The sequence below is a fragment of the Pocillopora verrucosa genome, chromosome 6 (assembly GCF_036669915.1).
Source record: "Pocillopora verrucosa isolate sample1 chromosome 6, ASM3666991v2, whole genome shotgun sequence".
NCBI lineage: Eukaryota > Metazoa > Cnidaria > Anthozoa > Scleractinia > Pocilloporidae > Pocillopora > Pocillopora verrucosa.
Window position 1 is genome coordinate 3,184,712 of NC_089317.1, and position 15,927 is coordinate 3,200,638.

The 15,927-nt window shown below is 37.1% G+C and overlaps 1 protein-coding gene across 1 annotated transcript; it reads left to right on the forward strand.

The window, feature by feature from the left end:
* Positions 1 to 412: 412 nt before the first annotated feature.
* Positions 413 to 13,465, forward strand: LOC131774106 (NLR family CARD domain-containing protein 3-like). The gene is made up of 5 exons (XM_059090123.2): positions 413 to 523; positions 6,504 to 7,222; positions 7,514 to 8,170; positions 9,459 to 9,647; positions 10,400 to 13,465. The coding sequence occupies exons 2-5, from the start codon at positions 6,517 to 6,519 to the stop codon at positions 13,429 to 13,431; spliced, it is 4,584 nt and encodes a 1,527-aa protein (XP_058946106.2). The 5' UTR covers positions 413 to 523; positions 6,504 to 6,516; the 3' UTR covers positions 13,432 to 13,465.
* Positions 13,466 to 15,927: the final 2,462 nt, after the last annotated feature.

Below are 15,927 nucleotides of genomic sequence, written 5' to 3' on the forward strand. Positions count from 1 at the left end.
TGTAGCTTTCCGTCTTTAATAGCTGTCCTAATAGTCGGTAAAGGAAAATACCAAAAAGTAGTATGGCTTTTCCGTATTAAGTATAATTATATTTATTATATTTGTTATATTTGTGCCAATTTCACTTATTTTCTTTTATTTTCGCTTGAGCATACGGGAGATCTTGACTGAGTCACGTAGAGTAGCAATCAATCATGCCTATTAATTTGTTTAATTTATTTGATTCATTTTGAGCTGATCCTTGATTCTTGATCCTCGATCCTCGATCCTCGATCCTCAATCCAATGATCTAGTGATCCTTGATCTAGTTTTTCCAGGAAAATTGACTGTTGCCGCCATAGAGAGATGTGCATCTCCCGGAAACTCGCTTCTAGTCTTCCTCGGTTATTCTTCTCACATTAGACAAAAGCCCGGAAATCATTCCCGCAGAAGTTTTCAACATGGCTCAGGTGCGGGTAGTATGTGGTTGATCTCTAATTCGAAAGACTTCTTGGACGTTTGTAAGCGGACGATTGTCGCCAAGGTAAAGTCATTTGTTTACCATATACATACTTTTTAACTTGATTCATGTTATGGCAAGGAAAGGACTTGTCTTAACCCTCGTAGCTTAGTGCTTCGGTCAGCACTTCCTGTTGAAGAGATGCTCGTATTTTTCGAATTGGAGCTCATAGTTACCCTTTATGTCACTTCATTCAGTAGTTTTTGATGATGATTCACTTAGTTGCCATTATTTTTTCGAATTTGGCTGGATTCGTTCGGCTAGTAGATATTAAATTTTTGTTTTAAAAGACAAATGGCTTCAACTCATGGATTAGTGGTTCTGTCAGATCCTTCGGTTTGTTTGCGGAAGAGATGGTCGTATTTTACGAATTGGAGCTCATAGTTACTCTTGATATCACTGTATTCGGTAGTTGTTGATGTTGATTCACTTATTTGTTATCATTTTGTCGAATCTGGCTGGATTCGCTTGACTACAAGCTGAGAAATATGTTTTAAAAGACAAATGATTTGAACTCGTAATGCTTCGGTCAGCACCTTCTGCATGTTTGTTTGAGACATCTTCGTATTCGCCAACTATTAGTTTATTTGTGTCGAGACCAACTTATTATTTTATATTGTTTGACCGAGTATCTATTATTTTGCCCGAATCTGGTTAATTTACTTCTACTTCTACTCTATCAATTGATGAAGCGTATTGATCAACGCATCACATCAATATAAGTACAATAAAGTAGTAAATAAATAATAAATAAACACTAATAATAAAGTATATATCTGTGATAAGAGAAATTTTTTAAAACCACTTCCCAGTTTTGATAAGATGGTCACACAGAGCAGCCTTAAATTTTAAATTATCATCTATATTTACAATGTCGCCTGGAAGTCTATTCCATTGGTTGACTGACCACAGAAAAAAGCTGTATGCTTATTGATTGCAATTTGAATGTGGTCTTATGAAGGTTTTTAAGATACCACTCCTTGAAGTATGAGGTAAAGGAGTAAGATATGAATCTTTGTCAATATCAACAGTTTGATAACCAATCTGGTGAAACATTGATAATTGAGAGAGAATTCATCTTCCTTTGAGAGATGGCCACTCCAATTTATTGAACATATCAGTTACTACTCCTGGTTCCTTGGAATAATTATTGAAACAAAGCCTAGCTACTGAATGTTGGATCATATCAAGATGATGTATATCTTTTTTTAAATATGGATACCAGGCAGAATTTGCATATTCAATCTTAGGCCTAACTAAACTATCATAAAGCTTGGATTTACAGTCTACAGAGACATTTCTAAAGTTCCTCCTAATGATATCAAGAGTTTGTTTGGTACTTGATGTTATAATTATACACAATATGCTCTGAACATTTAAGGTCTTCATAAAGTATCACACCTAAGTAGGAATGGTGATGGACTTTGGTTAGTACATGATTTTTAAGAACATATGTTGTATCTACATTAGATTTTTTAGTGGAGAAGCAGATGGTGTGGCATTTATCAACGTTGAATCTTTCTCCCGTTTAGTTAACGCATCTAAATCTTTCTGTATGTTTTGGCAGTCAACTGGACTATTAATACTATGATATAGGAAATTAAACAGTCATCTACAAACATATCTCATTGTTGATGAAATACATAAGGGCAAGTCAGGAACAGTAATAGCCCCAAAACCATGCCTTGAGGGACTCCTGATGTGACAAAACACTGATTTGATAAAACATCCTTCAAAGCAACCCTCTCTGTTCTCTCAGTAAGAAACACTTGGATCCAGGGAAAGAAGCTGCCCTGAATTCCATAGTGACCTAACTTATAGAGCAGCCTCTGATGAGGCACTCTATCAACAGCTTTAGAGAAATCTCATATAAGGGTATCAACCTGTTTCTTGGAGTTCATTGCACTAACTAGGTCATGTATTGCCATTATAAGTTGGGTTTCACAATTCCTCCACTTGCAGAAACCATGTTGAAAATTACTAAGCACATTATGATCTTCTAGGTGCTTCCAAATGTGATGACATATAATATGTTCTAGTATTTTAGATGTTACTGAAGTAAGAGATAGTGGTCTATAATTACTTGCTACAGATCTTTTCCCCTTTTTCAAAATTGGAACTACATTACCTTTAATCAAGTCATTTGGCAACTGACCCTGATCTAGTGACAGTTGAAAAAGTGAAGCCCAGAATTGCCAGCTCATGTGATAGTTCTCTCAGAATATATGTTGGCACACCATGTGGCCCACTAGCTTTATTCACAGTATGAGATTCAAGAAGTTTCTGGACACCTTATTTAAGAACATTAATTAGCTTTACCATAATTATCAGATGCATTAGTATTATCTTCCTCTAATGTATTTATCCTTATGTCATCTTGTCTTTTAGATTTTAACAAATCTGCAAAATTTCTTAGGCTGATCTGAACTAGGTGTTTCAATTAAGTTGTTGATATAATCATGATATACCTCATTAAGCTTACAAGTGTTCCTGTATTTTGTTCTATTTACATGGAAAATTCTGGAGGTAAATGTAATATATACTCTATCTCCTCTGCCTCTTGAAACTCATGATGGAAAAACATGCTGTGATTGAAATTCCCAAAAAAGCAGTCAACTTTTTGTAGGGCATCAGCTTTGCCTGATGAGCCATCTGACTGTGGATGCCTGTGCCAAGGAAAATCAATTTTACATCAATTAATGTTAGCAAAACATTGAACAGTTAAATTTTAGTTCCTGTGGGATGAAAATCAATCCGAATACTGTTGTGCTTCCATATTGGAAATGTGTTTTCAAAGTAGTTGTTGAAAATCAATTTTCTACTTTGCTGCTGGCTAATGTTGTGAATGACATTATGCATTCCTTCATTTTGAGCCTAAGGAATAACTGATACATGCCTGTACCTCTCCTCCAGAAATACTGAAAACTGCTGCTTATTAGCCGCCCCACTTAAAAGCCCAATTCAAAGCTCTCAAGTCTTTCGCATTCATCATGAGACTCACGCAAAAAATATGATGTTCTCAAGCTGAAACTATTGTTTCTTACAGCAAACTACTGCTGTCATTAAGTAACTATGAAATTATTATTGTTTCAAATATAATTTACTCCTTGTTTACTTTGCTTCAGAGTCTTTCCAGCAGTGGAAATGCTCACTTTAAAACAAAAGTATGCCATAGAAAATTCATATTTTTTCACAATTTTCAGGGGAAGTATGCCCCCATTCCCCCCCTAAGGATGGTGATGCCTGCAGCATCCCATTTGAAGGTTAAAATGCAGATGAAAATCTCAGACATGAAGGTAGCAAAGGGATGTGGGTTTTATAGAATTGTGTGGGTTCCCCCTGAGTGCCCCATTTGACTTTTAACCTTTAACACCCTAAGACATTGGTATTCATATTCTACACACTGTTCTCTTTATATTTCCTATGGAACAGACAAGGAGAATTTGTCAAAGAAGGATATTTGATAGTGAAACAAATAGAAGAGTCAGTTTAGAAAATGTAATAGCTACATTAATTGTTTAATAGGTGTTTTAATTGATGAAAATATTTCTTGGAAAAACCATGTTGACTGTGTTATCACTGAAATAAGTAAGACCATACAAATGATTGCTAAGCTGAGATAGATTGTTCCATCATCTGTCCTTACAAATATCTACTGTATAAATCCTTAATTTTACCTGATATAACCTATGGACTCCCTGCTTAGGGCAATGGGTCTAAAAAATATAATTATAGTAAACAAAATTGCTGTTCTCCAAAAGCGAGTTTTGTGTTTAATTTACCTTACTGATAAAAAAGAACATGCTATCCCCTTATTTATAAATGCAAAAATTCTACCTATTACCATCATATAATATGAAGTTGAATATAAATTAATGCTTGATGTTCATAACAACAGTGCACCTTCTAACATCATTAAACCTTTTTTGAGAACATCAAACAATTATACCTAATAGTTACTCGCTCATCAACATCACAACATGTTAAGGTTGAGTACTCTAGGTGTCAAAATCTGGAATGAGATGCCAAATGAATAGAAAAATTTGTCACAGAAATCCTTCAAAAAAGAAACAAAAAAGGCTCATGTCAATATTCTAGAGACTGAAGATTCTTATATCAAGCCTGATGAGATAATGGTTAAATTTAAACATGGCAAAATTAAAACAAATTGAACTTGCAGTTGTACAATATCTTTGGTGCACTTAGATACTCAGGACTTTTTCTCTTTTACAATGAATGTCTTTCATTTTCCATTTTCATTTCTTGTGCATATTTTAATGTTTTGCTTTACATGATTGTATTATTTTCACATTTATTATTGTCAACAAAATCTGCTCAAAATTTTCAAAATTTTCAAAATGTTATTTTTTTTCTCTTAAGTTAGAGAAAGTAGTTTTAACCACTTAAAAGTTAAATTTGCTGAAAAAATCTTAAAAAGAAGGTGAAATACAGCAGAAAGAATGTTGCAGGAAACCTGTACAGAAGAGCGAAAGGTGTCATAATTGTAAAGACCTCCAGCAGAGTGTTGATGTTTTCTGTGGGTTTTTGTTTAGGATCTCAATTTGCATATATTATTTACACCACATCTTGTACTGAACATTCACTGGGAATCTCCGGCATATTTTGCAAAATGTTGAGTAACAAGAGTCTTCATAAAACAGCCTAAAAGAGTGGACTAAAAGTGGAAGAGAGCATGAGCCAAAGAAATTGAAGTTAAGTTGTTCATTTTCACCAGCTTGCTTGATGACTTTTGGATTACATTTAACTTGTGTTAGTCACAAAATGACCTTTCCCACAAATTTCAAAATAGTTCTTTGTCAGGAAGCTTGCCAGGAGGTTCCATGTTGTGTTTTATTGGTCAGCGGCATGACTGCATTGACACACACTTTTTAAAAGGAGGCAAGAAAACTGTAAATTTCTTTGGAGGCCAAAAACTTGAGGTTTGCTATCACGCAAGTTACCTCTACATTAATAGGGTATGTAGATTTGTTAGATTTTCATGAAAATTACCTTGAATGTTCCTCAGATATTATCACACAGAAGTGCATAAGGCTTGAATAAAATTTGAAATATTTCTCTCACAATTTATCTGAGTTTGACATCAAGGGAAATCCAACCTCACAATATATTTTCTCAGGAACCAATGGGAATATTGAGATTGCCTGACAGTCTCTTTGTTATAGCCCATTATCTGCTGAGTGATACTGTCTAGTTTGTTTCAAGGTCTGGGGTAATATGTCAGGCTGGTAATTCAGTAAAAGCAAACACCATCAATGTTCCATTTAAATGCTTACATGCCTACCAAAATAAACAAAAACTGTGAAAATCTTTGTTATTTCCATAGTCTGTACTTTATATTAGGTTTACTGTGATGTATATTTTTCTGAGTTTTCTGTTGTAATCTAATCATGTGTTTAGCATCAAGTACATATAAACAGATATCAAATATTGTGCAACAGAGCACATGTAAGTTTTCCCTTTACCTTTTGACTTTATCTTTGATTAACTAGCCATGATCTACTGAAGATCTCTGTTTATTACAGTTTCTTTAATAGTAGCATGAGTTGGACAATTTTTCCAGGAGGCAGCCTATTTTGTTGACAGTAATCTAAAGTAAAAAATTGCCCCACCTGGATTAGCAACTGCTATCTGCAAGTTGAAGGAATATTTTGTATATTGAATATGAGAAAATAGATAAAGTGTGACATGAGAAATTCAGGAACATTTTAACTTTTTGATGATCATTTCCTTTATTCTTGTTACCCATACTTTTGATTCAAGGATGATACTGTAAGGAGAAATTAGAAGCCAATCACAGCTCTTAGAGGTTAAAGGGTTAAAATGGAAGATGCATCAAACTTATTTTATTGATCTGTTGTGTGATATTTAACTCATTTTGGAGTGTTGTAATATTCTGGTGTTGTAAAATTAGCATTGAGTAATGATTTTTGTGTGTGCTCTGTATGTTGCCTTCCATGTATTAATAACAAGCATTTCTTTACAGAGGACTTAATTTCATGGCTTCTGCTACCCCATTGCATCCTTCTACCAAGGAGGCCTCTAATTATGCCCAGCTCTGTCGCCTCCTTGTTAAAGTTGGATCACTTGTGCTAAGGGATATCTTTGACCGGGTGTGTCCATCAGAAAACCTTTATGCAGTTCTGACTAATCCCACAAACCATGCCAAATTGAAAACACTTCAAAAGAAGAGAGTCCTGAGTACTTCCCAGTGGGAGAAACTGTATCCTGCTTCCAAATCTTCAGTTTCCTCAAAGGACTTTGACACCTCCCTACTGCTAATTCTTCTGAAGAATATCTGGGGTCTTGCTCTCCCTGCCTCTGACGGGAATAACCTTCCTTCAGGATCAGACACCTCTCCAGAAGCTGGCATCACTCGCATCAAGTTTTTCAGGGACAGAGTTTTCAGTCATGCTGCTAATGCTTCAGTTGATGATCCAACTTTTAGTTTGTACTGGAACAACATCAAAGACACCTTTGTGCGTATTGGAGGGACCTGCTATGAGAAAGTCATAGATGATTCTGCACTCCATTGTATGGATGCTGATCTTGAAGAACACTACCAAGAGCTTCTGAGAGAGTGGTTGAAAGATGATGACTGCGTCACAGACAAATTGCATGAAGACAAAATTGTGAAAAAGGCCAGGAAAGGAGGGGACATGGAGGATTCCTCTGACATTTCTGAACAAAATTCATGGGAGAGGGGTGTGTGTAATTTTTTTTTTAAACCTGAGTTTTAAACTAACTTTGTAGAGTCAATAATGTACAGCAAGTCATACTAGATTGTTGGATGAAATGAATTTTGTGCAGATTTTTCTCTAAAAGTCACAACTATGTGTGATTGAAATTTTGAATCTTTATTCCCTTGATACATCAACAGTATCCATAATTTGCTTTTTTTTCTTCATCTTTCCTATCTTTTGATTTCCATTTGGGTTAAGCTATTTAATTGTCACATACAAATGTTTAAAAAAAAACTACAACCTTCTTTTTCAGAGACAGTAATAATGCCAGGGGAAAATACATCAGCACAGACTGGCAATAGCAGCCCACCAGAGCTCAGTGTGAAACTTCCAGAGTTGAGTGATCTTCCAACAATCTCTAATCCTTGGGAAACTGTTGAACTTCCTGTTGATATTCTTTTATTAACAGTAGAAGACTGTGAGTTCTTAGGCTGCTTTGCTTACTTGAAGAAACCCTTTAAGAGTTACCACATCAGTACTGGCCCTGTGTACTTTGGGTGCATGGGTGATGATCAAGGAAAGAAAATGAAAATCGCATTGATGAGGTGCTCCAAAGGTCTTGATGCTCCTGGGGGTTCTTTGTCTGTTTCAAAAGATGCCATATTGCTACTGAGACCCAAGGCTATTTTTTCTGTTGGTGCCTGCAGTGGTTTGAACAGCAAAAAGGTCAAGTTAGGAGATGTGGTTCTTTCAGCAAAGCTTGTAACAGCTTCACTCAAAACTCCCCCCAGCAGAGGTATTGGTAACCTGATCAAACATGTGGCTGATGGGTGGAAGGCACCTTTACGTAATGCTGATGAATATAATGCCAAAGTGCACTGTGATGGGGTGGTTCTGAGTATCTCTGAGGCAAACAGAGACATGATCAGGAAACATCCTGAAGCAATCGCAGTTGAAATGGAAGGTGGAGGTGAGAATCATAATAATTCAAATAATTTATGAGCCAAGCACTTTTGCAGTTGAAGGAAGTGTTTTGAAAAACACTGCTCTGGTATTGTCTCTGTTGGTTCAAGAAATAGCATGTACCATATAGCATGCCAAATTTGCAGGAATATTATATATTGGATAATAATAGTGATTTTGTGTTTGGCTGGGGTTGGAAGATTTTTTTGCAGGTGAAGGTGACTGAATACTTCTTCTGGCTAAATTGAGTGTGCTCCTTCAGGGTGTTGTGAATTGTCTCACATTTGTCAACTGAAAAATGTAGAAAGTATTTTGCTGAATAGTTTGAGAGTTGAGGAGTAGTATCACAGTCCCTGTTAACACTTAAACTCCCATGAGTGACCAAGATAGAATTTCTCCTTACAGTATCAACATGATACCAAGCCGATAAGTGATGGGAAAAGGAAAACAGGTCAATTAGGGGATTATTGGTTGATCCAAAACCAAATTCTCCTAACTTACATCACAGGACTTGTATAACAGACATTAACCCATTAACTCCCAAGATCTTACTGGAAATTCTCTTTACTGTCTGCGAAATGATTCTCATTATGTTAGTTTGGAGAATTTGGTATCAGATAAAGTAGTAATCCAATAATTGACATTTTTCTTTATTCTCATCACTTGTCTGCATGATATTGTATAGATATAGTAAGGAGAAATTCTCACTTGGTCACTCATGGGAGATAAAGGGTTAAAGAGAATTACCAATGAGATCTTAGGAGTGAAAGGGTTAACTCTATCTGACAGAAGTTTGTCTTTTGAGAAATGTTGAAATTTACTTATGAAACAAGGTGAAGCCTGGGCCGAATTGTTCAGAGCTGGGTTAAGATAACCTGGGGTAAGTGTGAAATCTGATTTAAGATCTGAAAGCTTGAAGAGCCAATTCAGTTTATTTCTTTTTTACTACAATTCGATAATTGAATGCTCTAAAAACAATGGGTAAAATTATTCCAAACGGCTTTTGAACATAGAAATATAGAAACCTGGATTAAAATTTAACCTTGGGTTTGCGCTAATCGGCCTTTGAACAACTGGGCCCGAAGAATAATTTTACAGTCTCAGTGTACAATTTTTTGTTAATTAACGGTTGAAAAAAATTAGATTTCGGAACTAACTAACGTCTTTCTGCGATTTGCATGTTTACAGAAAGGCTAGAGTGTGAATCTTTTTGAGTTTTGATTGACCAATTATTTTAAGGATGCTAAGAAAATAAGCTTGATATATAGTTAACAGACATGAATGATTTTTTTCAGGAGTGTATACAGCAGCTCACGATTTTAAGACAGAATGGGTGGTAGTCAAGGGCATCAAAGACTTTGCGGATGAAGTGCAGTCTTCAAGTAAGAAATGGAAACAAATTGCCTGTGTGATGGCAGCATCTGTTGTGGCCAACATTTTGAATGATCCGGCCATATTCCAAGATTGGCCTCACTTTCATGCAGGTATTGCTTTCTGTCTCAATCTTCTCTTTTTACAGGGATAGGTCTGACTTAGATCTAAGTTCCCATTGCACATTCTGGAATGGATTATAAATCAAGGTGATTAATTCAGTAATGGTTCTCAAATAGGAAATTAAGTTACCCTTATTTTGAGTTTACATTCCAGTGGGTTTAACAAGGTCTCTGAAGGTGGTGGAAGAAAAAAACATGTGATTGAATTGAGTGATGTAACGATGAATAACAATTTACTCCATGAGCCAGGCGAACTGGCCTGTATTGTATAGTTAGCGTGGTTTAACTAACACAACCAAAATATAAAAAATTCAGAGGCTAATGACATCTACCAAAGTGATCTGAAGTGATTTGATCCATGTTCCTGGACCACTAAGGAAAAAAGAGACTCTATGGTGAGCTGGGTCCCTTACGAAGTAGCGTATAAAATTGACATGATAACTTATCTGCACCGGATATTCATCATGTCGAGTTCAAAGTCTGGGTAGTTTCCAAGCCCCTCCTCCGTGCAGTGTTCTCAAACTTTTGCACACAGGCAGAAATGTTTTATTTTGCAGTTATGTTAAAAATATATAATAAAACAATTATTGATTCTGTTTTTACATGCTATAATGAATTCTTAAACTTCGTTCACGATATCATGCTCAACATCATCCAGTAATTGCTTACCTTTCCGAGAGTCATGGCGTTGTATGGTGTATCGCTAAGAATGCCTCAAAAACTAATAGCCGATTCTTTTTCAGATGGATTTGACCCAACTGAAATTATTAATAACATTCGTCAACACTACAAAAATCGGGAAGGTTGGCTGGCACCGTTTCCCTGGTGTGAAGACTTCCACTTCTCCTTTGACAAAATCTACACCAGACTGAAAGTCATCTACAGAAAGAAAACAAGAGGAACACCAACAGACCGAGTTGTCACGATGTCTGAAATCTTCAACCGGCACGAAGAATGTGAAGAGCCAAGAGTAGTGTTAATTGAAGGGAAGCCTGGTATGGGAAAGACCACTTACTGTAAGAAAGTTGTTGTCGACTGGGCCACAGGAAAACACACAACCGGAAATTGCTTCACAAACTTCGTAATAGTGCTTTTGATCAAATGTCGTGATGTTGAGTCTGGCCTTTGGGAGGCCATTGAAGATCAAATTCTGCCTCGAGAAGTTGGTGAAGACGAACGCGAGAGATTCTTCGACTTCATTCGCCACAATCAATCTAATGTTCTTCTGATACTCGATGGATTGGATGAAGTTTCTGAGAAGAAGCTACCTATGTTTTCAGAAATTATTCAAGGCCGAGTACTGCCAAACTGTCGCGTGGTTGCTACGGCACGACACGAAGCTGGAGTCAAAGTTCGAAAATACTGCGACACACTGCTAGAGATTGAGGGATTTACTGAAGAAGATGTAAACTCCTTCATCAGAAAGTTCTTCAGAGACAAATCAAAACTGGCCGAGCAGCTTATTGCACACCTATGTGTTGATTACAGGTTATATGCAATTTTGACGAATCCTCTCAACACTGCGCTTCTTTGCCTGGTCTATGAAGATTTGAACGGTGTATTTCCTGAAAGTAGAACGAAGCTGTACATGGAAATAGTGGAGTGTGTACTAAGAAGGTACAGAACAAAGCAGCAACTACCAGAAAACGGTGAAGACCTTGTTGACCTTTACGAAAGGCAATTGAAACACCTTGGTTCGATAGCTTTGAAAGGTTTACTTGAAGACAACTTGGATTTTGACGAGAAGGAGCTTGGAAAACACAAAGCAAGCGATTTACTTGGATTTGGATTTCTGTCAGTTCAGCCTGGAGGCAGTAAACTAAGACCCACTAGACGTTATAGCTTTCTTCACAAGACTTTCCAAGAATTCTTCGCAGCATTCTATCTCAGTTGTCAGCTTATCCAGAAAGAAAAAAGCTTGAACAGCATAGCTGCTGACAAAAAATATCGCCATGAGCTGAAAGAAGTGCTTCTGTTTACATTCGGTATGCTTGCAAAACGATGCGAGGAAACAGCGGTAAACCTTCTGAAAAGTATAGCAACAAAAGAGAGAGACTTGACTCTTATATTAGAGTGTGTTGATGAATGCAAAAAGGAGAACAAAAATTTTGTTAAAAAATTGGCTTCCGCTGTCGGTGCTTCTCTTCAAATTGAAACTCTTAATTTTTCAGATGCAGAAGTAGATGAAACTGTAGCTGTCTTTTTAAGCCACGTTCTTAAAACAAATACCACTGTGACAACGTTGAATTTAGATGAGAATATAGTTGATGGTAAGGGTGCTGCTGCCCTGGCCGATTGTTTGAAAGATAATACATCGCTGACAACGTTGGGTTTGCGTGGAAATAAAATTGGTGATGATGGTGCTGCTGCTCTGAGTGAGTGTTTGAAATATAAAACATCGCTGACAACGTTGAATTTGGATTTAAATGGAATTGGTGCTGATGGTGCTGCTGCTCTGGGTGAGTGTTTGAAACATAATACGTCGCTGACAACTTTGAATTTGAGTTTAAATGGAATTGGTGCTGATGGTGCTGCTGCTCTGGCTGAGTGTTTGAAAGATAGTACATCGTTGACAACGTTGGTTTTGAGTGAAAGTGAAATTAGTGATGATGGTGCTGCTGCTCTGAGTGAGTGTTTGAAACATAATACATCGCTGGCAACTTTGAATTTGAGTTTAAATGGAATTGGTGCTGATGGCGCTGCTGCTCTGGGTGAGTGTTTGAAACATAATACATCGCTGACAAAGTTTGATTTGGGTTCTAATGGAATTGGTGCTGATGGTGCTGCTGCTCTGGGTGAGTGTTTGAAACATAATACATCGCTGACAACTTTGGATTTGAGTTTAAATGGAATTGGCGCTGATGGTGCTGCTGCTGCTGCTGCTGCTCTGGGTGAGAGTTTGAAACATAATACATCGCTGACAACCTTGAATTTGAGACGTAATGAAATTGGTGATGCTGGTGCTCCTGCTCTGGGTGAGTGTTTGAAACATAATACATCGCTGACAACTTTGAATTTGAGTTTAAATGGAATTGGTGCTGATGGTGCTGCTGCTCTGGGTGAGTGTTTGAAACATAATACATCGCTGAAAACGTTTGATTTGGGTTCTAATGGAATTGGTGCTGATGGTGCTGCTGCTCTGGGTGAGTGTTTGAAACATAATACATCGCTGACAGCGTTAGATTTGTATGGTAACAAAATTGGTGATGCTGGTGCTGCTGCTCTAGGTGAGTGTTTGAAACATAATACATCGCTGACAACCTTGAATTTGAGACGTAATGAAATTGGTGATGCTGGTGCTCCTGCTCTGGGTGAGTGTTTGAAACATAGTACATCGCTGACAACCTTGAATATGAGACGTGATATGATTGGTGATTACGCTCCTTTTGGTGAGTGCACGCGGGTAAGTAATACATGGTTCACAAACTTTGCTTTTCTTGAATATGGAATTGGTCATGAGGGTGCTGCTTCTCTGGCTGAGTTTTTGCGAGAGAATACATCGCTGACAACGTTGAATTTGGAGGGTATTAAAATTGGTGATGTTGGTGTTGCTGCTCTGGGTGAGTGTTTGAGACATAATACATCGCTGAAAACGTTGGATTTGGGTTCTAATGGAATTGGTGATGATGATGCTGCTGCTCTGGCTGAGTTTTTGCGAGAGAATACATCGCTGACAACGTTGAATTTGGAGGGTAATAAAATTGGTGATGTTGGTGTTGCTGCTCTGGTTGCTGCGCGGGGGTGTCATCCATCTCTGAAAGTATACTTTTGGTAAAATAAACCCCTCATAGAACGTGGCTACCTTGCCTTATGACCAACTTTAAGAAGCGTTTACGTCAGGAATAAGCAGCGATTACTGACTCTGACCTTGAACAGGGTAAATGTACAATAACTTCTATTTATCGATATGAGTATTAGTATAAGACTTACGTAGCATCTGTTTGCCAAGATTATTTACGTTTGTAAGAGCTGTTATAAAAGCTTGCACGTTTAGAGACCGTTACACTTTATTACAATCTTATCTATACAGCTTTTACCTTTTCACGTTTAATTGATAAAGCTGATAAAAGAAACTATGCTTCATCTGTAACGCGCGTGCGTGTAAACCACCAGATTATCCGCGCGAGGATAATTTGGAAACATTGAACTGCCTCGGATTTTGTTGTAGTTGAAAATCGGATGTAATATATTTTTTGTCTTTAGCAATAAATTCTGCTCACATATTTTTTCTTGAGAGGGATTGTCATAATTGATTAAAGGTTAGAGTAATTATTCTTTGGTGATCAGTTTATTGACTCTCATAAACTTACTTCAGTGTGATAATGTGCTGACACTTTTAAGTCCTGTGAGAAACTTGAAGTTGATAACTCTTAGGGTGCAAAGATTTAATTAATTGAGTTGTAGCCATGTTGTATGGTAAGACTCTTTATGATGACTATATGAGGCTTTGTTGTAGGCTATGAAGAACAATTTAGTTTTCGAAGTGAACTCTTTATAGAAAAGTTGTCGCAAGATATTTTTTAATTTTGTAAAGATAAGTTTACTTGAACCATTTATGTATTTCTTAAGACGTAACTGATTTAAATAAAGGTATTTTCAGTAGAATTTCAGTTTTTCTCCTCTGTTTTTTGTTGATGTGTTTACTTTTTTTGCGTTCATCCAGAAAGTCCGTTTGATGACGATGCTCCTTAGCCTGCTGCTTCCTTTCTTCAATTCCCTTTTTTCGTTTGATATTTCTTGTAAACTGACCCATGGTCGATGCAATTTGGATGTTTTAGGGGGTGGGTTTTAATCTGCTTACACAGAAAAACTGGGTGAAAGAGTGACTTGTCTTGCTAACTGAAATCAGAGAATACCTATGGCCAACTCCTGCATAGAGTTCTTCATCTAGCGATGAAATATGGTTGTGAACCTGTAATTATGTTTCTTGCAGCAATGCAAGGTTGCTCTTATCTCAAAAGCCGAGCATGGTAACCATCAACTCCGCTGAGAAATAAACGCATTTATAGTCTTTAGAAACATCACAAAATAGTATCCTGCGTTTATCGAATTTCTGTTGGCAAAATTTGTCAAATTTAGACGCTGCAATCCAAGTCTTTCTTCGCCTGCGCAAGCCAAATTTTGCTACTTTCCATTCATATGTCACGTTCCGCCTCAGCTGCTCAAGAAATGGTTGAATTGCAGCGTAACAGTCTTTGTTTACAGCCTTAATCCTCTAACTCCCAGACCAAATTTGTAATTCTCCTACTGTCAACCATACAATTCTTATAATGTTAGTTCAGAGAATTTAGTTTTGAATCAACTAATTATCCCTAAATTGATATTTCTCTTTATTCTCATCACATATCGGGTTGTTATTGTTTTTTTAGAGGGCACGGTAACGAATCTTGCAATCTGATTGGTTCTTTACCCGGTCAGTATTTTCCTATCTCTGCCCACGGGCCACGGTAACGCTTTCGTGAGTCGCCGAGTACATCCCAACTTTCGTTGTCATTTTTCATAAATATACCTCGTTTCCTGCTGGGCAGTATTTTTTTAAGCAATCACGTCGGTCACGACCTCAAGCCGATAAATAACTTATGAAACCTCTCTTTTCTTTCTATCGAATCACTTTGGTTGACAGAAAAATATTGGTTTCAGAATGAATTTGTATAAACAATAGTGTCACTACGCTGGTTGACAAGCGGCCAAAAACCGTCTGCAATCATGATAATAGAATACAGCCTCTCATTTTTGCCATAGAACTTGTAACGGGAGTTTTTTGCTCTAATCTTGACCTTAACACCGCAAGCGAGAAATCGTCTTTGTCCCTTTTTCAGTCTTGGTCGAAATATTTGTTTAATGCACGCGAAATATTTGTTTAATGCACGCGGTTCTTCTGGACCGTACTTGCAACTGCCATTTCTTCTTTACTACTTGAGTACGATGTATCACAACTCTTTAAGAGCTTGCTGAAGGTAGACAGACATACTTATTGGACATTATTTCAAGAGTTTTTCAAAGCTGACTGATACAAAATTGCAAGAGACGTGAGAGATTTGTAAGTGACAACTGAGAGTTTTCACAGTTTTCTACGTTATCGCCGGCTGGCTCGTTACCAGTCTACCGGGCACTTTAAGGACAAATTAAAAGCACTTTAGGGCCCGAAAAAACCGAGCTTCATTTTTTCAAATTTTTCTTCTGTCGGAGTTGGTTTGAATATATAATAAGCTAAATACATACGCAAAAAAAAGTCCTTGTCATAGGCACCTCTTCCCCATCACGCACCAGG

Bases quoted from the DNA above. Each gene is read 5' to 3' on its own strand.
- LOC131774106 (XM_059090123.2), top strand. From the start codon at position 6,517: ATGGCTTCTGCTACCCCATTGCATCCTTCTACCAAGGAGGCCTCTAAT. The intron at 7,223-7,513 runs GTGTGTGTAATT...CTTCTTTTTCAG, and splicing joins ACAAAATTCATGGGAGAGGG to AGACAGTAATAATGCCAGGG. The intron at 8,171-9,458 runs GTGAGAATCATA...GATTTTTTTCAG, and splicing joins AGTTGAAATGGAAGGTGGAG to GAGTGTATACAGCAGCTCAC.